This window comes from Theobroma cacao, chromosome 7 (genome assembly GCF_000208745.1).
Source record: "Theobroma cacao cultivar B97-61/B2 chromosome 7, Criollo_cocoa_genome_V2, whole genome shotgun sequence".
Taxonomy (NCBI): Eukaryota; Viridiplantae; Streptophyta; class Magnoliopsida; order Malvales; family Malvaceae; genus Theobroma; species Theobroma cacao.
In genome coordinates this window covers 1,304,144-1,326,372 of record NC_030856.1, presented here as the reverse complement: position 1 = coordinate 1,326,372, position 22,229 = coordinate 1,304,144, and the positions used below count along the sequence as shown (strand labels likewise).

Below are 22,229 nucleotides of genomic sequence, written 5' to 3'. Positions count from 1 at the left end.
TCTTCCTTGTAATAAGCTTTTGACTTGACTTTTTTGTTTTCTTCAATTGTCCAACAAAACCCAAAGAGCGGGGATACGTTCTGTCCCTTCGTGTCATGCTTTTGTGCAAATGATGTCATTTTGGGATGAAACTTTCAACCTAAGACCAAAAAGAGAAGAAGCCCACCATAAGAAAATGGACCATCCCACCAAATCCAGAAGGCGGGGTGCACCACCATGAGAAATGGCCCAAGCCTTCATGGTTAATGATGATCATGCAATTAACTTAGCATTTAATGGTCATTAATTAATTAGATGGTTTTGAAGCAAAAGTTTTGTTTGTTGTTAGTTGCAATGAAGCAAGTGGGAGGAGAGGCTTTTGGTTTAGGCATGTACCCTTTTATCTTAGAAGCAACATCCCTTTCCCTTTCTTTAATTTCCTTCTAGAACATATACATATATATATATATATATATATATATATATATATATATATATATATATATGGTGCCAATTATTAAAAAACACAAAAAATAAAAACTGAAAGTATGATTAATCATTTTCTATTTTTATTGCATACGATTTCATCAATTTGGTTGAAAACATATTTATCTTTATTAATTAATAAGAATCGGTTTTAATTTTCAATCACGGGATTAACGGTATTAATCCCAATAATTCAGATTGATGTAAACAACATTTTGATTGAAAAACAAGCAAGAAAAAGACCTTATAATTCAAGTGATTGTGGTGTGGACTCGTGGGAGAAAATTTTGAAAATGCCACAAAATGAAAACTCATTCTTTGCTTTAGATTTTTTGTTTCTCTTTCCAAAAGAGTGACCAAGATATAATTGGAAGTCTCCCATTTTCTCATTAAAAATTGTCTTAATCCAAATGTTTAGTCATTGGTTCATTTGAATTATTCGCCTTGGGGAACCTTTTTCAAGCTTCTTACAATGCACTAGACAAGCAGTTGATATTGAATATATTGATGTGATTAGCTAGATATTTTGGCTAGCTTGACTATCCTATTCTCCCACCTTCTCCACAATTTACATTGACTAAACCTAAAACCACAATCAAAATGCTTCAATGTAACTGGAAATTAATGATAGTGATTCTTGAGGCTAGAAACCATGTATAGTATTATGATTTTTTAGGTATTATGCTAACAAATTTGTCACCTTCAAGCTTGGCAAGGGTACAATTTCACATTTCAAAGATTCAAATTGAATCACTTGCATGATGAACTCTATATATATAAAACCCTTGATTTTCTTTTGGATTAATGAAGAATTAATTATTAGAATAAATAAAATGTATGAAAGATTTGGGTGATGCTGTATATTGTGTTGTTGGGATTAAAGGGTTCGGAAGGTTACACTTCCTCTTGTATCTATTTTCATTTTCCATTCACAAATTGCAAATTTTTTTTATAACAAATATAATGATTTTTTTCTGTTTTGTTAATCAAAGGTATTAATGGACGTTTAATATAATGAGTATCGAAAAATTGATTTTCTAAAATCATTCTAATATAAGTGAAACTCGAAAAAAATATCAAGAAATTAAATTGAACCATGAATATTTATTCATAATGTTAAGGGTATTGAAAATTAGCAAAGCTTATTCCTTTTGGCAAGGGGAATAAGGTAAAGAGAAACAAAGAAGAATATGGAACAAGAATATCTCCCTTCATATTTGTGGACCAATAATCATGCTTTTGAGCTTTAAATTGTCACCCCCACATCAAAGATGCTTGAACCCTTGGAGTTCACTGTGGGGGGTGGAAAAATAATGACATGAAATGGACCATAGTTTGACACGTGTCAATCAATCAAAGGATGGGATGGAAACCACCCCCTGGCTTCCATCCCCACATCATGGCAACGCTATGCTGACGTTAATGGAAGAAGAGCTCCCTCCAGCTCAAGCAAACTCCTATGTGGGTCTTATTTGGCCGCCAACATTTCCCCTTTGACCTTCCAAAGTGTCACCAATTATGTCTCTCTTTCTCTACCCCAAGTTTCACTCTTTATATATTCGTTCAAATTCTTGAGCTTTTTCTTCACAAACCTTGTAACAAAGCCCAAGGCTTTTAGTAAACTTTAAACAGACAGAAGGAGGATAGAAATGCCTGAGAGAGAGAGTTCTTGTGTTGGTTTGAATGAGCCAAGGTTGGTGGTGAGGAAGTTCTTGGCTAGGCCACAACATGAAGGAGTTGGAGCAATTGTCAGAAGAAGCATAGGCCGGTAAGCCGAGCGGGAAAAAATGACATAAATTTGGTGTTTTTTTCAAAACAAGGAATGAACTTTTGATGAATTTGAGGTGTTTGGATTAAAGGGTATTTTTGTTTTTGCAGGTTTGAGTTGAGACACTTCGATCCTTTCCTTGTTTTGGATGAATTTTCAGGTTGGTGTCTCTGTTTTCGCTCTGTTTTTCTTTCTCTGTTCTTTTGCTCTGTTTTTTCCTAAAGGTTTTGATTTGGGATATTGCAGTTACAGCACCTGCTGGATTTCCTGATCATCCACACAGAGGTTTGATTCTTCTTCTTCTTCTTCTTCTGTTCTACTTTCGTGTTTGCAGATGTGAAATCATTTGGGTTCTTATCCTCTCTGTTTTTGTGTTAACAGGATTCGAGACAGTCACCTACATGCTTCAGGTACAGAAATGATCATTCTGACAATCTGGAATGCTTTTTTCTTAACAGATTAAGCATAATATGATCATCTCCTTTCTCTCTTTCTCTTAAAACTTTTTCCTTTTTTCATCCCAAAAATAATTGGAAAATGTAGTGTTTATGTACATTTAGAAACTATTCATTGCCGAATTAATAATGTCATTCACACTATCAAATTTAATTAAGCATAAAAAAGGGGTCAATTAGATGTGATTGTTCAACATAAAAGAAAGCAACAGATGGCTGAATTTAGTTGCACTCTAAGGCTAGAAATGAAATTGTCATTTCAAGTCATACCAGCCATACCAAATAGGGATTTGACAATGCCCCATAATCATCAAACGTAGACCTCAAATAATATGGTATGTTGGGTTTGCTTTATTGATTGTGTAAGCTTACCCCTGGGCTGCATGCAATTGGTTGATTTCATTAGGGGGCTTTAACACATGAAGACTTTGATGGGCATAAGGGGACCATTGGACCTGGTGACATTCAATGGATGACTGCAGGAAGAGGTATTGTCCACTCAGAGATGCCTGCAGCACAAGGAACCCAAAAGGGTCTACAGCTATGGATCAACCTCTCCTCCAAAAATAAAATGTAAGCTCAATCCATGGAGATACACAAGTTTTCCATTTAACTTTTTATCATATTATCTTTATTTCGAATACAAAATCGAATTTGACTGCAATGATTTGTCATTATGGATCTTTTCTTAAAAGTGGTTTTTGAATGCAGCACACTTTGCATTGCAATGTTTTTGCATATATTATGGTCAGCTTTTACTAAATGTGCCTGTCGTTTGAGCCTTGAAGAGAGAACCTTTAATGATGGAATTGGCTTAATGCTTGTTCCACTAGCTGGACATGCTGCCACAAAATCCTGCTAACTTTTTCAACCCTTCAACCCTCAATTGTTTAATCTTTTATTTTTCCAGGATTGAACCAAGGTACCAGGAAATATCAAGCAAGGATATAGGAGAAGCAACAAAGGATGGAATCAAAGTTAGAGTTGTAGCTGGTGAGGCCTTGGGATCAAAGTCACCAATCTACACCAGAACCCCAACAATGTACCTGGACTTCACTCTAGAACCTGGAGCTCACCTCCAACAACCAGTACCTGAATCCTGGAATGCATTCGTTTATGTCCTGGAAGGAGAAGGTACCTTCGGGCGGTTGAAATCTTCCCCTGTGAATGCTCACCACCTGCTTCTGCTAGGATCTGGGGATGGCTTGGAGGCATGGAACAAGTCCTCTAAGTTGCTGAGGTTCATCCTAGTGGGAGGTGAACCATTGTGTGAACCCCTGGTGCAATTTGGACCTTTTGTGATGAACACACAGGAAGAGATTGATCAGACAATTGATGATTTCGAGAACTATACCAATGGATTCGAGAAAGCAAGGCATTGGAGATCTGAATCTGGTCTTACCCTGGATTTCTGATTCTTTTGTTTTTGTCAGAGAATTCCACTGGTTAGCTTTGGCAAGGAGAAAATGTCATTGATATTCTAATAATCAAATATGTAAATTATACATTATGCTTAGTTAAGGCAGTTTCATTAATTTACTCAATTTACTCGATTTTATACACTACTAGTGAACCAAATGTTATCACCTAGCTTATTAAATTTTATTAATCAAGAATTTAGACAAACGATATGAACAGCAACAAAAATACGTTTTTTTTTATTTTTTTCAATCTTTTGTTTCAAAATAATAAATAAAGAAAAACATTTATAATGAAACTAAAACACAACCCTGCAAAGAAATTTGCTGCTAACCTATTGAAATTATTGCTTAATTAATCATGGGCTAGAAATTTTTTTGTTAATGTTTTGAATGTTATTAATAATATTAATTTTAATTTTTTTGTATATTTATGAAAAATTAAGAAAATATAATTTAAAAAAGAAAAAAAGACAAAGGTAAAAGTACAAAGCTACAACTCACTTTAACTTTCCCAAAAGGATCTAAACTTCTGAGAAAGACAACACAAAACGTGTAAACTCTGAGCCAAACTCGGGGAAACTTCCGAAACAAAGACTCTGTTTTTCAGTTTTGTTGTCAAACCAAAGTCATCGAAACCCACAAAACCTTAAAAAAAATCTTAGAACCCCAGAGGAAAAGGAGAGAAAAACAGCCCACCATGAACAAGAAACACGAAATTCTTCTCTGGATCCTCTTGGCTCTCTTTGCTCTCAACTCCATCTCTCTTTACCTTTACTTCTCCTCTTCCAACCACCGTCATGGGGCGGAGAACCACCGTGACACGACGGCGGAGGGTTTTACCGGAATGATCCCACACCATGGACCCCATTTGTCGAAGCCCTGGCCGATCATCCCATCATATCTTCCTTGGTCGTTGACCTCAAGCGTAGTTCCAAAGTCATGTGAGGCTTATTTTGGGAACGGGTTTAAAAGGGTGGCTGATGTTTTGCCCGCAAAGGCTGCAGTGAGATCCGGGTCGAGTTGGTTTCGATGTCATTACTCGGAGACTTTGAGGAGTTCGGTTTGTGAAGGTGGGAAGATAAGGATGGATCCTGAGAAGATTAGGATGTCAAGAGGTGGTGAGAAGTTGGAGGATGTTATTGGGAGAAGTGAAGAAGAAGAGATGCCTGAGTTTGAAGATGGAGCCTTTGAGGTTGAAGGCGAAGGAGCGAAATTGAAGAAAAAGAAGCTTGTGGGGCAGGAGTTTTTGAATGATTTTTTTCCTGTTGGGGATGTTTTGAGACATACTATGAGGGAATTGGTTAGGTCTGTTGTTGTTGTGGGTGAAAATGATTTCACTTGTCAAGAGGTTAGATCGGATTTCTGGATTTTTTTCCTTAAAATTTTGATATCTGTTCATTGATCTTGATGCTTGCTGGAATTGTTGATGTTAATGATAGTATTAATGATGGTTTGCTAAGTTTCTGATTACTTGGAAGTAAATTGATGCTTAAAATGCAGATATGGATCATAATTCAATGCAATTCTGTATGTCAAACAGATGCTTAGACTGATCTGTTTGTTTATAATCTAGGGAAAATTAGCTTGTCTTAGATGGATTAGTTTGTTTCATCGTTCTGATAGTTGTTTTCTCTTGATTCTGATGTCTGCGGATTTTGAGGTAGTTGATTTCTGGATTAATAGGCAGTGGCATTTTATGAATTGAGTTACTGCAACTTTGGTGTGAAATCAGGTAGTTAGAAAGTAGAAAACTGATCTAATTTGTAAGTTCAATTTGAGTTTGATTCAGCAGAGTAGTTGATTTGTCCGTTTTCTTCTAGTTCAATTCGTTTTGTTTCCTTCTCCTAATTTTATTCCTTTATGGAGTATGAACTTAATTCTTGCTATATTTGGTAGTTAGTTTCTTCAAATTCCTCGTCTAATTCAATGCAATTTGTTGATTGTTAGTTCTGCTTTTATGGATTCTGACATGGAAAGCTCTGATTACAGTGGGTAGAAGAGCCTACGCTTCTGGTAACAAGATTTGAGTATGCGAACCTTTTCCACACTGTGACGGATTGGTACAGTGCATATGTGTCTTCTAGGGTTACTGGCTTGCCTAACCGGCCACATTTGGTCTTTGTGGATGGTCATTGTGAGGTATACATGCTCATGCTCAGTATTCCATACTCAGTTTCTAATGTCATCTTTGTTCACTTTAGCATATTGGCATTCTTCATTTACCATGTTATTTGCTCTTTCTGTAGCCAAAAAACTTACGAGAATTAATGAGAAAAATGTTGGCGTTTTAAGCCGGGACAGGTGTTTCTACTTGCCCAAACGGAGTGAAGGGATGGGGTTTGTAGATAGGAAATGGGAGGAATTGCTAGGTTAATGAACAATGAACCAAGGAGAGAATTATATACCTATTTAAGCTTGTTGTGTATTCAAATTCTTAACTGTAATTTTTGCTCAGGGTTTTGATTTCTTGCGCTTCCAATGTACCGTTCTATAAGTTCAGCAATTGTCCTCATAAAATGGCAAAAATGTCATCTAGATGTGATTTAGCGATCCTACTTTTTGCTATGCTTGCAACTAGAAGTTGCTTATTATCGATATTTTGAACATCTCCTGTTGAGTTTATACCATTTGTCTACGAAATGCTTTATTATCCTACAATAGCTGATCTTTTTTTCTTGGCTGAAAATTTCCAGACACAATTAGAAGAAACATGGGAAGCATTGTTTTCAAGCCTTAGATATGCTAAAAACTTTGGTGGTCCAGTCTGTTTCCGCCATGCTATTTTTGCACCGTTAGGATATGAGACTCCATTGTTTAAAGGGCTTACTGAAGGAATAAATTGTCATGGGGCTTCTGCACATGATTTATGGCAAAGACCCGATGACCGAAAAACTGCTCGGTTATCTGAATTTGGAGAAATGATCAGAGCTGCTTTTGGGTTTCCAGTGAACAGACATCATGCTGATAAGGCAGTCTCAGGTCATAATGTTCTCTTTGTCCGTCGAGAAGACTATTTAGCCCATCCACGCCATAAAGGTAAAGTTGAATCAAGACTTAGCAATGAACAAGAAGTGTTTGATGCATTACAGAGGTGGGCATCTAATCATTTGGAATGCAAAGTAAACCTCATCAATGGATTGTTTGCCCACATGTCCATGAAGGACCAGGTCCGAGCCATTCAGGATGCTTCAGTTATTATTGGTGCTCATGGTGCGGGTCTCACGCACATAGTATCTGCAACACCAAACACAGTGATTCTGGAGATTATCAGCAGCTATTTCAGACGGCCACACTTTCAGTTGATCGCACAATGGAAAGGATTGGAATATCATGCCATTAACCTTGATGGATCATATGCAAATCCGGAAGTTGTCATTGATAGGCTTAAAAAGATAATGAGGAGTCTTGGGTGCTAAAATTTTTTGGTTCTGACGCATCATCTTATCTGAGCTTGAAACTGACAGATAATCCTAGCTGTTCTCATCATCTGCCTCTTGGAGTTGGCCTTGCAAGATTTTGCTCTTTTTTCCCGATTTTTTATGAGGCACTTACTGACGAAACATAAGGAGATTCTTTTCGCATGTTCATTCCTTCAAGAGATTCAATTGATAGCTAACTCAAAGAAAGGAGCTACATATTTGGTATGGTAGATGAGGAAATCATTCTTATTCGATTGATATAGGCATTATTCAGCAGCACACTCTGAGAGATGGAAGATTTCGGTTGCAGTATATGTTCTTGCAGAAATACTATTTAGCATACAGGTTTGAGTTCAATTTGTTCCTTTGAAACTATTCTAAGACACATGGCTGTGTTCCTGTACAATTTTTCGGGTACATCGTGGAATGTACTCCATGTCAGGTTCATTGGATTGAACCAAAAAAAAAGTGTATTTTATTAGTCTTTCGTTTGAACTGCAGAGGCAAAAATTTCTACATAAAGTAATATAAGAGTGTTTTTTCCATGGAAAGTAGGAATTGCCTTTGGTAGACTTACAATTCTTAGTCATCTTTGGAGCAATGACTAATCATGATGAAGTCTGCTATTTTCTACATAGTACCATCTTCCATGAATTTGACCATTACCAACTAAGCAGAGTCCACATAAACAAGCAAAACTGATAAGGATGAATTATTATTACCCCAAAATTTTCTTTGTCATTACAGAATGCAAAAGAAGATGAATTACAAGAAATATATAACAAAAATGCTTGATAAAAATAAAGTTCTTGGAGAAGCAAGACAGTGGCAAGAGCCCGTTTCTTGTTGTCAGGTTGATTACACCAACACCATGATGACAGCAGCCTGAAGAGAAAATCAGGGAGGATAAAATAAAACAAAAAACAGGGTATTCCTTGAATTATATATAATAATCTTTTGGGCTATTTATTAAGTAAAGATGAACAAAAAGGAAGGAGGGTTCATTTGGCAATAAAAGGAATGGGCTTGGACTTTGGGTCTTTTGCCTTAGACATTAAAGTGAACTCCATAATTTGACAACACCGCCCCCCGAACTTGCCTGTTTAAATCTAAATCGCAGCTGTCTAAGGTACGATGTTTCTTGGGTTTGTTTCGATAAGCAAAATCAGCATATGTACGCATATATATGTATATATATATATACATATATATGTACATATACATGTATATATAAATAAAGTTCGAAGTAAATATTCATACACAACAGTTTAAGACGAATAGTTGAACACAGGTGTATACATATATATGGCATATATGTGCATGATATGATGCTTAAGCATGTTGTTCATAGCCCTTGTTTCGTCCTTATTTGCTACTGCATTTGATCAAAGCAAAGGTTACTGTTTTATAAACTCGAATAAATGGAGAAAGCCTGCCAAATGTCTGACAAATTGTGTCTGAGAGAAATGCAAGTCTTCGTAGAGCTGTTCATGTGCTGCAAGCTGTCAAATTCACTTGGTTTGGGAGTAAGGGTGATTCTATTTGGTCATGGCATGTTTTCCATATTACCCACCTAAACTCCTCAATGGGATGTCCTGAAGTGTATGTGTTGGTGGGTTTGTTTTGTCGCTGTCGCCTCTTAACACATCTTGTTTTACTCGTTACAACACTACCTCTTTCCCTCACAGAAGAACTTGTCTGCAGCCTGTATTTGCTTGTATTTATTGTTCATGTTGCATGATTCTAGATAACATGTTTTTTTCCTGGATAGGTAACTGACCCATCTGTGGTGTGCACTTGCTTTGGTGATAAGCAAACATGAGTTTATGCTATCCATCCACACCCAAGAAGCTGGCAATTACCGTGGGGTGCTTCCTTGCCGGTGCAGGCCTTTTCGCAATCGGTACCCATCTCTCTTATGTATACATTGCCCCTCAGCAAGCTCGGACTAAAGCTCGAGATGAATTTGTCAAGGAACGGTTGAGAAAGAAATATGACAAACCTTAGAGCTGTACTTGTTCTCCTATGTACCTTGGTTTTTACCCACATTCTCTCCTTGGTGCTCTGCTCTCATTTAGTGCTATAGAGTAATAAGAACTGTCATTGGAATGTCACTTTGGGCTTAGGCTGTAGATGTAGTCTTCCTCCAGGGCTTCTTTCGGCGGTAGCATTGGCTTGGGGTAAACCTTGGCATCCTCAGCAAGTTGTATTGTGGAACTACTTCCATCTAGTTTGTTCATGCATTTGGTTATTTGAACAATGCTGAAACCATTCTTTGATTCAAATTTCTGATAGATTCTTATGTAATATAAGTTCATAATTACCACTTGCAAGATGACAGATTTATTGCTAAGGCAAAGGAGTCTAGCAAGGAGACCCTTTGCTTGGCAGATACTAGTTCCATTTTATGAAAGCTTAAAGCCCAGATACTTTACCCACCAAAGCTAAAGTGAAGCCTGAACATAAGATCTTTGAAAGATCCCCTGCTCATGCCACCAATTAGACCAAAAGAGTGCTTTTTGAACCTATATTGCAGGCATCAGGCATGCCATCTCATACTTGAAACAGAATTAACTCCATTTCTATCTCGGTATCCTACCACAATAATTCCAATTTTGACAAATTTATAGGCAAGTTGATCAGAAAGCCACATCCATATCAATCAAAATAAGCTGCATTTATAAACTTCAAGTACAAAAATAACATGCAACCGAAGTTATATAATAATACTGTTGAATAGGGCACAACCGACTAGTTGACATTCAAACTAAATGTTCAATACTAACACAATCTTAAATGTCAAACAACTGAAAAGGTGAAAGAAAGGCAAAAAAGGAAATTCTGATCTGAAAGATGAAATCTCGAGTAACAAAATTTTTAGGCAGCTCCCTTCCCCTTCTTTCTCTGGATCTTCTTCATGTAGAACTCCAGCTCTTTGCCTTCCAAGATATACCTGTCAAACACATTTGAAATCATGCTAGAATAAGAATGATAATAGTATAGTATGAACTAAAAAATAGTTGTCCTGCAGTATCCACCAAGAGATTAGTAAATGGAAAACCTATTATCTAGGCTAATTATTAGCTGTCCTAAAATGATTCCTTTTCTTTAAAAAGGATTGTATATGCCAAGAGTAAAATGAGAGGTTGAGGGAAAATGATCCAAGACTTCTGTAAAAGAACAAGACATGACATACCCATCAGCACGTCCACACTGACCAGGCCGTGAAGAGATACAAGCCAACAAACGACCACTACCAAATTGCTCCTCAATATGTGAGTCAAGCTTGCGATTCAGCTGACGCTTTTCCAGCTTCCTCAAGACATGGCCACTCTTCTTCACCTCCTCAGTAGCAATTTCACCATCCTATCAACAAATGAAGAAACAATGTAATTCATAAACAGCCATGCCCTCCGTCAAAGATTAAAAAAAACCACAGAAACATCATTATGCTATCTAAAGTCTTGCCTAAAAATATAACCTGGTTTGCTACATAATTTTTATTTTGTAGGGGCCCAAGTGGGAGAGGGTATATATAAATATATATGCTAGCATGACAGCAATAACCTCTCATATGCACATACAGCTCTAATGGCCAGAGCATATCAGATTGCACCAAGTAGAGCTGTGCAAAGACAATAATAGCCACTTGCAGGAAAGGGAGAAAGAGAAAAATTAAAATCAGCTATCCACTAACAAAATAAAAACACCACATCAACAGAGGAACTGATCTATTGAAACAGAGTCCATGTGACCAAAATATAAAAAACCATCCTCCTACCTCTCCTCCTTCTTTCTTGGCTGCTGCCGCTGCTGTTTTCTTCTTGCGACCAATGTCAACACCATAGTGCTGGAGATACCACTGCTTGAATGGAGCAGCATCAACTTGAACAATAGCACTCTTCACCAAAGTTTGAGTACGGACCAGCTCATTGTTGGATGCATTGTACACCACATCCAAAATTCTGGTCTTACGGGTCACAGCCTCACTCCCCCATGAGTAGTTTCCAGTGTCGAGCCTCAGAGCACGCCACTTCACATTTCCACCACGAACCCTAATCCTCCTGACTGTCTTGTTGCTTGACAACTTTGTGCTTGCAGGTTGCCTTCCAAGCTCATACCTTAAAAAAGAATCCACCATAACTTAGAAAACTAGACAAACTAAGATGGAAACGTTCAAAATCAAGACAAAGTAACCAATACCAGAACAACTTTCTCTAAAAATAAAACAAAGCAATAAACACATTAACAACAAGTGAAACAACCCATTAAGAAACGAAACTGGACAAGATCTCTGGCATCTAAACAAGCTACAAAGGACAACTTGTACAGTCATATAATAAATATCATAGTTTATGGTCATGATAAGCAATTTGAATCAGTTAACAAAAAAAATCCCAATAAATCTCAGTAAAATTGCTCCAAAAATCTCATCTTTCCATTCATTCTAAATCAACTTTCTAAGCAACTGAACAGAGCTAAAATGATAAAAAAAAATTAAAACACAAAAAAGAAAAAAAAGGGATTTTGCAGATTACTTTCTCTTCTTCCTCCATGCTTTCTTCTTGCCACCGGTGGCACGCCTCTTGTGCATTGAATCACGAGAAATACCTACAAAGAAAAGGAATTAAAACTCATTTCAGCAAGAAAATTACGCAGAAAATTACATGATTCAGAAAGAAATTAATGCAAAATTAGAGGAATTTGAGAAATACCCATTTTGGCTGAGGGAAAAAGCTTAAGCCTTTTCGGGGCTTTTGGGTTGAAGCAAATCTCAGAGCAGAAGGAAGCTAGGGTTTGAGAGGAAGTGATAGGCGGAGATTTGAAGCTTGGTTATACACCCAAAAACCCTAGTTTGTGAAATTACTTTTATGTCCAATTGGGCGGGTTTATGTTAGGGTAAATTAGGCAATCGATAGATCACAAGTTTAATCCCAATAAATGTTCGGGTTAATGATCCAGTCCATCAAGGCCCAAGTACTACTGGACTTTTAAGTCTATGTAAATTATTTATTATTTAAATAATAATAGTTTCTTCCATTTTATTATTAATTAAATAATAAATAATTGTATTAATTTAAATATTTTCTAAAATAAAAATTGCATAAAAACATTTTCTCCCATAAGTTTTCTGGCGTGGAATAATGTTATTTTATTTTATATTTAAAACCTTAAAGAACAATGTGCTTGGTTGGAATTTGGAAACAACAAAGCACCCAACTTTGTTCAACAATGGCAACAACAGGCTAAGCAAATTGGAAGCCGAATTATTCCTTATCTCTACAAAGCTCCATCACAACTTGCAAATTTTAAGATAACAAGTTGGTTCCTTTCTTCCCTTTTCGTTTTTGTTGTTGTAACTTAGAACCCAGTCCTGAAAATCAATCGGTGTATGCAAAAAACCAGTCTTTGATACATTTGGAAGGCCTTTTGATGGGGTTTGCATTGTTGGGTTCATTGGGTTCTTGTGTTTCATTAAAAGATTCCCATCAGTGGAATGTAAAGTTTCAATCTTTCAATTTGAAGGAGAGGTTTGGTGTTGGCTTCAAGTTGGTTACGAATTTCAAGGCTTGTAACCTTGTAAGAGTTTCACTTTGCAAGAATGAATTTGTTGACTTTGAAGAAAGAACAAGCCCCAATGAGGTAAATCCCACTCTTTTATTTCTCCTCAAACTTTCATTCTCTTTCTTGAGTCGTTTCTGATTCTTTTTGAAAACTTTCTTTTTGTGTGGATTTATGAGTGATGTTATAGCCTGGAGGATGCTGATTGTATTGGATAGCACTAGCTTTTGATTTGAAGAATTAGACTTGATTTTGTATTATGCCAGCAAAATCTCTGAGCAAAGATCTAAGTTGGGTATATTTTTGGCTTTTCTCTTCTTTTGATAATTAGGAATCTTGAACATGCTTAGCTGATATAGTATCCTGAGTGAGCAGTGTCATCTTTTCTTGTTGGCCCAAGGTAATGGCGAAATCTCTTGGAGATACAAGTTGAATTGCTGCCATTTTTGCATGGATGTTTATTTTCCTTTTAGGTTTAGCTTATGGTGTCATCTTTGGCTGCTGGTTATATATTATTTTGGGATTCATTAGCATTTGGCAGGTTTTCTTTGAAGAGTAGTCAGAAGCTTATTTGCTAATTTTGTTTTCTCATTTGAAAGGTCAGAAAAGAGATAGAACAATGCTATGAACTCATACACAGACTTGGGAGGGGAGTTGTGTACTTGGGTTCTTCACGGATGGGACCTGGCCATCCACATTACTCACAAACGCTTGAGCTCAGTAGAGAGGCAAGTTGATTTATAGAGCTTTGTATCTCTTTAAATCAATTTAGCAAATATAAGTCTACTTTGGAACAATTTTCCCAATGCTTAGGATTTTCTTCATTTTTGTCCTTTTTAAGCCCATCCTTTCATGAGTTTAATTTTCCTCCTTAGCAGATAGCAAACCTATTGGACTGTACCACATGGACGGGGGCTGGTCCTGGCCTCATGGATGCTGCTATAACAGGTGCTCTCCAAGCAAAAAAGCCAGTTGGTGGGTTTAAGATAGGTAGGGAAGCTGGAGAATGGTCTACCTCAAATTTTCATCCGTACCTGCCTTCAGAAACTTATCTTGCATGCAGGTAAATATTACTTTTTGTAAAGGTTTATCAACTCGATTCTAAATCTATGCATTTGAATGGTCTTCAAAATAAAATGCAGGTTTTTCTCTGCTAGAAAGCATGGATTGGTTGATGCTGCGGTTCGAAGTTCTAACTTTGATAAGACAGCTGTAGTTGCTCTCCCAGGTGGTGTAGGTACTCTCGATGAGATGTTTGAGATATTGGCATTAATTCAGCTTGAAAGGATTGGATCAGAACTTCCAGTTCCCTTCATCGTAATGAACTATGACTCATTCTATGCAAAGCTATTAGACTTTCTTAATGTTTGTGAGGATTGGGGTACTGTCTCCAAGGGAGAGGTTTCATCCTTGTGGAAGATATGTGACACTAATTCAGAAGCTTTAGCTTACTTGGCGGAGTTTTATGATCTGCCTTTTCCTGATGAAGGCAAGCAAGAAACCGAATTGAGAACTGCACATGAAAGAGTCCCTTAAAAAGTTTTGAAGCTGACAAGAGGATGGAACAGAAGGGGTTCTGTGCTACTATTCCATTGTTTTCCAAATTTGGATCCAATTGACTACTAACTCTGACAAATTTCACATGTATAAGCAAGAAGTAAATTCTGCAGAAATGTATTAACTAAACTGGCATCAATTGGTGACCCTCTCCATGTTTACTTTCAGAAATCTCTGTATCTGCTACAATGAATTATGAGAGTCAATAAATCCTGTTACTTGTGGAAAATAAGTGATTAAGCTTACAGTTGGCTGATTTTATTTATTCATCCATTATAACAAGAATCCTGTTATGTACTTCCGGTTTTCACTCAAAGTGGCAGCAACTGGTTTTATTGTATTGTCCTTAGCATTATCATTCAATCAAACTCAGAAGTAATACCATGCATTACATTTACATAGTTCCATTTGCAATCAAGTTAAAGGATCTCGAGATATGGTCATGATGTAGATTTGATCAAGCTAATAAACAAAACCATCAAGAACAGAGCAAAGAGCAAAGATCAAAATGTCTGAAATCCCACCTAGTAGCTACATGATTGAATACTCAAGTACAACTTTGAAACCCCTATGTTCTTCACATAAATTTGGACAAAGCAATGATTAATATACTTTAAAGTTCCTAGATCAACAATGGAATGCAGCAACAGTTAACAACCATGATGGTTTCTTTTGTAGGAAAACCTTAGGTCAAACAATTCATGTCTTTTCACATTATGCTGCACCACTCAGGATCACCATTGCGAAAGCCTTCTGGTGGTGGTGGTGGCTGGGGAAAGTGTTGAGCCTGTGGCTCAAAGTAAGGATAATGTTCATGATAATGAGAGTAATATGGGTAGTTTTCATATATGAGGTGCCAAGTTCTTTGTTGATGAGGATAGCCATAGTTATGCCCTGGTCTTCCATAGGGATTACAGCCATAGCTGCCATGATATGAGTAATCATAGCCATGTCTCGAAGGAATGTTCATCTCTCGATATCCAGAATCCACCCAAGAAAGATCTGCGTGCAACCCTATTTCTGCAAGCGTCCTCATAAGTTGTCTTGGATTTATTCTTCCTGTTATCTGGACAACTCCCTTTTCTTCATCTATGTTATAAGTGATTCCTGAAGAAAACAAACCAATGCTGATTACCAAGCAATGCAAATCAAAACAGAGGAATCAAACATAACAGATGACTTGTTCCTCAAGAAATGAATAACCATCAATGCTGCTCAAGACTCTGACAAGCATTGCATGCCATCCAACGAGCTGGGTATCGACTCTTAGAATACAGTTCTGAAGAAAACAAACTCCCCAGAAACAGTAAACTAGCATTAGCATTTCACAGAAAAATGTTCATAACTATTGAGAAAATAATAGCATCTGTCAAAATGAAACCAGAAAGGTGAAAGTTTTAGGGTAACCATGTATTCAGCAGGATAATCCATCATTGAGGTTGTTCTTCCTCTTCTTAAAAGCTAGTGAGAGACTTTCTTGATAGGCAATGGACAATGAACATAAGCAAAGTGAAATGTATGGAAGGCAGAATCATTAAGACTATCAAGTACCCTAATTAAATGTATCAAAGGAGATCAAGGAATTAAGGTTGGATTTTTGAGAAATTTCCTCCATTATTCAATGAACATGATCTTTCCATTACATCTTTTCCACATTCACTATGAAATATTTAAGAAAATCACAAAAGTTTTTGGTAAATCCCATGAAATCTTACTATTGGTTTTTTGGTAGGTAAAATCTCATATTCTTGGAATGAATAATTGTATACCATATCAGTCTTCCAGTCCTAGGATTTTTAGGGGGCCCTATCCCAAACTTTCCATTTCAAAATTGGTTTCCATTAAACATATATGCAATTTAGTTTTCTTCTAATTCCATGGTCCTGTTTTATTCACAAAAGTTCATTCATGGAAATTGAGGTTGCCCTTTAACTTGAACCCGAAGGTATCTAATGCAATTATATAAGGTTCAAGTATTTTATATTCGGGTTTGGGCTGAGTTCAGGTAGAAATTTTACTACATGTTTTGGGTTCGGGTAAGGTATGAGTGTCACCCTTTGGATATCCGAACCCATTTATATATAAATATATAAAAGATATGTTATATGCTTTTAGGGAATTGACCCCGTGCAATGCTCTTGGACAACCAAGAACTTGGGTAATATTTTCAAATTTTAATTGGATAATTATAGGGTTTGAATATCCTATAACTAATAAAGTTCGGGATAGGATACCTAAAACATATCGGGTATTTTACCGGTAGACATCCTTACATGGAATCAAGAAAGTTCATTCAACATAAAGCAACAGGTTTCGGTGTACAAACCAAACAAGGTGAAAGCCCAAAAAACCAGACATCAAACACAACATATTGATAATGTATTAGCTGCCTCCAAACATAAACCTCTCCTAAGACAGCCTTATTACAAGAAATAAAACCATAACAGATGATGTTTTCCTCCATTACCAATGGGAGAAATTACACTAGTACTAGTCAAAAAAGAAGGTTGAGGTCCCAAAAATTTACATCAAACAGCAAAAAGAACATTTGGGTTTCGAGCTGGGAGCTGGATTGCTGCTGCTGGTGTCATTAGCCTCAGATTCTTTATGGACAGGTCTTCCATATGGATCAGTTTCACATCCATACTGTAACCAGCAAAGTCGAGCTGCTTGTGCTTCAGCTTTTGCTAGCAACTTTAGCTGTAGCTGAGGACTGACTTTTCCAGAAATATAAGCTTGCTTTGTAAATGAATCAATCCTTAATGTGACACCTGATAGAGTTACAGCATCCAAAATTTTATTTGGCACAGAAGAAAAAAGAAAAAGATGAAATCAAATGAAGCAGCAACAAGGGAAAACACACCTTGCATAGACTTGAATAGTAGGCACATTGTCTTGTGCCAACCAGGAATATCAGTATCCACTAGCAAAACACTTTTCTGCAAGAAATTGTGCACTCTTAAGGATTTCACAGAAGAAGAAAATGGAAGCTGAAGAGAAATATGTAGTTTAGTTACCATGATAGGCTCTGATACTGGTTTGGGAAGATCAATCCCATAGTTTATTTGATGAGTAAGAGCATGTGTTTTGGCTTTTGCTAGCAACTTTAGCAGTAGCTCTTTGTCAATCTTACCAGAAACATGTGCTAACTTTGCTTGTGCATCAATGGTGTATGATACATCTGATGAAAAAGATTAACAACCACAAAATAAAATTAAAATTGGCATTAAAGAAAGAAACTAAATAAACAGAAATCCAGAAGAAGAAAAGGGAGGAAAACCTTGGATAGACTTGAATAGTTTAATCATTGTTATGTGCCAGCCAGGAATATCAGTATCCAGCTCTAAAATACAAGTCTACAAGAAAATCTTGAGCTCCTGTTATTAAGTTTGAAGGCAAAAATAATGATAAAAAAAGACAAATTCTATACAGAAGTAGTCTAATTACCATGCCTGCAGGTTCTCCAGCCATTGATGGAAAGGCTCTTGTTCTTGAATGTAACAAGTTTTAGGCAAAAAGTGAAGATTTAAGAAATTAGTATAAGTCAAACCTTTTTTTTCTAAGGAAGCTCTAAACTAGTGTCAATTATAAGGTAAGTGTACCGAAAATCAATGCCTTTTGAGAGCCAAGATCTTATTTCGTTCCATTTTCTTTGCTTTATATAATAATGATCAAGAATATTTTATGCTGTAGGAATGATTACTTGTATGATATACATCAAATATGGTTGGAAAACTTAGCAGTCAAGAAACTGATAAAAGACAAAGTTTCTGTGAATGTCCAAAACTTAGCAAATTTGGAAAGTTTTAGAACTTGATTCCTGGGAGAGTTTCAACCCTTTGTTTTCCCCGTAAAAATTCTATCATAGGTATCCAAGATTGAGGCCTTTTATGCAGTAAAGCTTCAAATTGTTATAAAGGCCTTCTGGACTGATTGGCTATGTTATGGTTTTAAAAGTACTAAAACAATAAAAGCTTATAATAAGTTATATTAGTTCGATTTTCGGTTCTAGACTTCTAGCTTGTGACTGCATATATTTGTATGATTTAGATATATTCAACTTTCCAATGTCCTAGCTTGAACAAAGAAATGAATTTCTTTGATGAGCCTTGGGTGAGATCTTTAATGGCTGAGCAGGTGAATGCCCCAAAGAAACAATGAACTATTGTCAGAGTTTCAATTCTACAGATTCATCAATCAACAAAGGTTGCAATTGTATTCAAACAGATCTTAATTATGGCTTTAGCAGGAACAATTTGTTCTGGTGACAATTCCAAATGAATCCAAGTACTGCTGCATTTCATGGCAGTAGATACATGAACAGAGGAAAAGCTGATGCTGTAGCATCCACAGTAGATATCAAGCCATATACTTTCAACATAAACTGAAAGAAGAAAAGAAACGGAAAGACCCTTTCTTCTTAATGAAAACCAAGTAGGAACATAAGAGTTCAGATATATCTTCCAAATTTTATGATTTTTCTCATATCATTAATACCTAGTTGCATCCATATGAATCCTTATAATAAACGGATTCATTCATCGAAACAAAGAAAAATGAAATCATAGACAAATGGATAAAAAAAACGATCATTTGTCTATGATTAACAGCTCTAATAGTAGCGAGTGGACCAATAGCTATGAGGTTCGAAATGTGGTGGATTAGGACCATAGGGGTCATAATAGCCGCTGTAATGGTAACTAGGCTGCTGACCATACTGATAAGGGTGATGAAGATATGGATGACTTTCATAGTATCCACTGCTGCCATAAGTACTTGGCTTTCCGGTCTTGATCCAGGCAACATCCATACCGGATTTCTTCAACTTCTTCAGAATTGAGTTTGAGTTTGCTCTACCAGAAACAAGAGCCATACCTTGTTCTGCATCTATGGTGTAAGTTGCTCCTACACAAGCATTAAAATCAATCCATTAGAGGAAACAAAAGAAAACTAGTGTTTTTATTCAAGCACCCGAGATAGAGGAGAGGGATTAACACCTTTGAGTTTCTTCAAAACTTTGGTCAGACTTTTATACCATTCAGGAGATTGGGGGTTAACTCTTAGACCACAAGTCTGCATTGCCGTTAGAAAGAATCATTAATCAAACCTCAGTTGTATTATAATTGTTCAAATGCCATAAGATTGGTGAAAGTAGAAAAAGGAAAAAGAATAAATAAAGAAGAAGACATCACTAACCAAGTATTGTTCTGATGATGATGAAAACATCTTGATGAAGTAGAGAGACTGCTACTGAAAATAATGCTACCAAATTTTTTTTCTGTGTTTCTTAGCAGAATACAAGATTTTCTTGATGGTTACTCAGGCTCAACTGCTTATAAAAGAGAAACAAACTGAAGTTATTATAACTGATTTAGCAGTAATCATGAATTAAGGTTTTAACCTTTTTTAATCAATGATTTAATAAGTTATTAATGTCAATTAATTGTGATATCTATGATTATAAGTAAGGAAAGAGCTTTAGGATATATGATTTTCTTCTGATGCTTCCCACCAGGCTAAAAAAGAGGAGTTTCCTAGTTTAGTTTATAGAGTGTTTTAACTGTTTCAACGTTCAACGGTTTCAAGATTAAACAGCCTCCCTTTCTCAAATCTTAGAGAGATTTTCTCTGAGATGCCTTAATTCACTTTGTTCTTTCATTTTATGACTCTGGGATGTGGCGGTTTTACACAATCAACTCCATCTTTTTCAAATTGTAGCAATGAAAACTTTCTGTAGTAATAAATGTTAGGTTTCACCACTGATAAAAAGGCTAGAATCAAGGATTCCTGAAAGTTGCTAATTAAACTTGTTCTTTGTGCTCAGCACTGAAAATCAGGGTTCAGAGATTCTATCATGTTTACAGGAAGTTTCGGACATGTTTAGAAACTCTGTTATGTTGACAGGAAATATCAGAAGTTCTGTCAGTTGAAGACACACAAAACTCAATGTTGGTTGAGACTAAAATGATCTTGATTGATCTCTAGAATTAACTCAAGCAAGTATAGCAGAGATGATAATTTGTCAGATGTATGCAATTCTGACATGTAGATTGTTCAGTGATAAACGAGAAAATTCTTAAGAATGCGTTGAGTTAGCAGGAAAATTGCCTTTAAGAGACACTTGAGGGTAACATGTAAGAACTTCATATTATTCATTTCATTAAATCATGAAAAGAAACAATACTCTATTTCCATTTCCAATGGTGAAGTTGAAAAAATCTCCACCAAGGATTCAAGTACTTCTAATAATAAGTACCAGATGGAAAGTGAACAAAATCCTAATGAACTTGTAAAACAAGTCAAGCATGACTTGGTCTGAAAATTATTCACATAATCATGCACTGAGATTCTCTGGCATAAAAGTGTTCCGGCAGCATTGGAGGCGGCGGGGGAAGATACTGAGGAGGTGGAAATGGATAAGGCTGGTAGTACCGATGGTTAGCTTGCCAATATCTTCCATGGGGATCATCAAAATGATGGTGATGATCTCTCTTTTCTGAAGCAGGTTGATGGGTTCCAGAGTCAATCCAGTACATTTGAGCATGTTTCCCTGCTTTCGCTAGCAGCTTGAGAGTTTTGCCAGGGTCTATGTTACCAGAAACACGAGCCAAACCATTTGCATCAATGGAGAAAGTGGCACCTGGAATTCCCTTCAAAACTTTGATCATGGACTTCTCCCAACCTGGAGTCTGAGTATCCACTCTAAGGATGAAAGTCTGCAATCAAACCAAAAAAAAGACATAAACAACTAGTCCTAAACACTTACAAGAGAAAAAAATGAAAGAAAAAAGATCTGATATAACTGTGTATGAAGAGGATCCTGAGTCCATTGAAAGTGGGTTTTCTAGTGCTAATGAAATCTTTCAAACTTGAATGATTCTTGCAATGAAACTGAAAGGAACAAAGGGAGGTTTCCTTGATAAGATATGGATGGAATGATAGTTGAAAACAAGCTTCTGTGGGAAGAGGATGAGTAGCAGTTTTGGTTTATATAAACAACTCTTTAATGTGGTGCATTAAGTAACCCAATGATTTGGGGTTCAAACAAGGAAAGTTTTGGAATTTCTTGTAAAATATAACAGACCAACTGATGGGAATGAATCACTTTTTGTAAGACTATTAACGTAGGATGTTTGCCATATCAGACCAGATATGAGATCACCACTACCCTTTCCTATACATTGAAAATGGAGATTTTTCCTCGAAAGATCAAAATTTCTGGTCTACTCGCTAAATTTATATTACAGCAAATGAATAGTTAAAATTTCTCTTAATTTATTTTTTGATTAAATACCCATATTTCAGAATAAGAATTTTCACATTAATTAGCATCTACATTGTCAAAATTTTTTTCCAAGTATGAATTAATGATAATTATAAACAAAATGTGAAAAAATTAATTTTATTTTTTATAAAATAATGATATTCAACTATTACTAAAGTTAACATTCAAAATCATTAGTCCTTGATTGAACATTTCAATGGCCATTTGCTTCTGGGATATAAGGAAATGCCTCCAATGGTGTACTCAACCTACCTATATAATTTAACCAGAACATATAATTGAATCAAGAACTGAGAA

The 22,229-nt window shown here is 36.2% G+C and overlaps 4 protein-coding genes and 1 long non-coding RNA gene across 7 annotated transcripts; 4 read left to right on the top strand and 1 right to left on the bottom strand.

Moving 5' to 3' along the window:
• Window positions 1,940-4,253, top strand: LOC18593386 (pirin-like protein). The gene is made up of 6 exons (XM_007020586.2): window positions 1,940-2,233; window positions 2,344-2,393; window positions 2,480-2,518; window positions 2,615-2,643; window positions 3,095-3,261; window positions 3,599-4,253. The coding sequence occupies exons 1-6, from the start codon at window positions 2,115-2,117 to the stop codon at window positions 4,101-4,103; spliced, it is 909 nt and encodes a 302-aa protein (XP_007020648.2). The 5' UTR covers window positions 1,940-2,114; the 3' UTR covers window positions 4,104-4,253.
• Window positions 4,628-8,161, top strand: LOC18593385 (beta-(1,2)-xylosyltransferase). Its single transcript, XM_007020585.2, has 3 exons — window positions 4,628-5,457; window positions 6,099-6,248; window positions 6,803-8,161. Exons 1-3 carry the CDS (start codon window positions 4,807-4,809, stop codon window positions 7,523-7,525), a joined length of 1,524 nt encoding a protein of 507 aa, XP_007020647.2. The 5' UTR covers window positions 4,628-4,806; the 3' UTR covers window positions 7,526-8,161.
• LOC18593384 lies at window positions 8,508-10,349 on the top strand. Its single transcript, XR_001928795.1, has 2 exons — window positions 8,508-8,657; window positions 9,300-10,349. It is a non-coding gene; the product is annotated as an uncharacterized LOC18593384 (long non-coding RNA).
• Window positions 10,185-12,353, bottom strand: LOC18593383 (40S ribosomal protein S8). Its single transcript, XM_007020583.2, has 5 exons — window positions 12,244-12,353; window positions 12,067-12,139; window positions 11,310-11,649; window positions 10,725-10,894; window positions 10,185-10,481 (listed from the first exon to the last, which is right to left on the bottom strand). Exons 1-5 carry the CDS (start codon window positions 12,245-12,247, stop codon window positions 10,406-10,408), a joined length of 663 nt encoding a protein of 220 aa, XP_007020645.1. The 5' UTR covers window positions 12,248-12,353; the 3' UTR covers window positions 10,185-10,405.
• LOC18593382 lies at window positions 12,698-14,892 on the top strand. Of its 3 annotated transcripts, XM_018124065.1 has the most exons (5): window positions 12,700-12,849; window positions 13,055-13,171; window positions 13,695-13,818; window positions 13,969-14,153; window positions 14,233-14,892. In XM_018124065.1, the coding sequence occupies exons 2-5, from the start codon at window positions 13,131-13,133 to the stop codon at window positions 14,624-14,626; spliced, it is 744 nt and encodes a 247-aa protein (XP_017979554.1). In that variant the 5' UTR covers window positions 12,700-12,849; window positions 13,055-13,130; the 3' UTR covers window positions 14,627-14,892. The 3 variants fall into 3 exon arrangements, with proteins under 3 accessions (XP_007020638.1, XP_017979554.1, XP_007020640.1); XM_007020576.2 differs by having other exon boundaries at window positions 12,698-13,171; window positions 13,690-13,818; XM_007020578.2 differs by having other exon boundaries at window positions 12,700-13,171.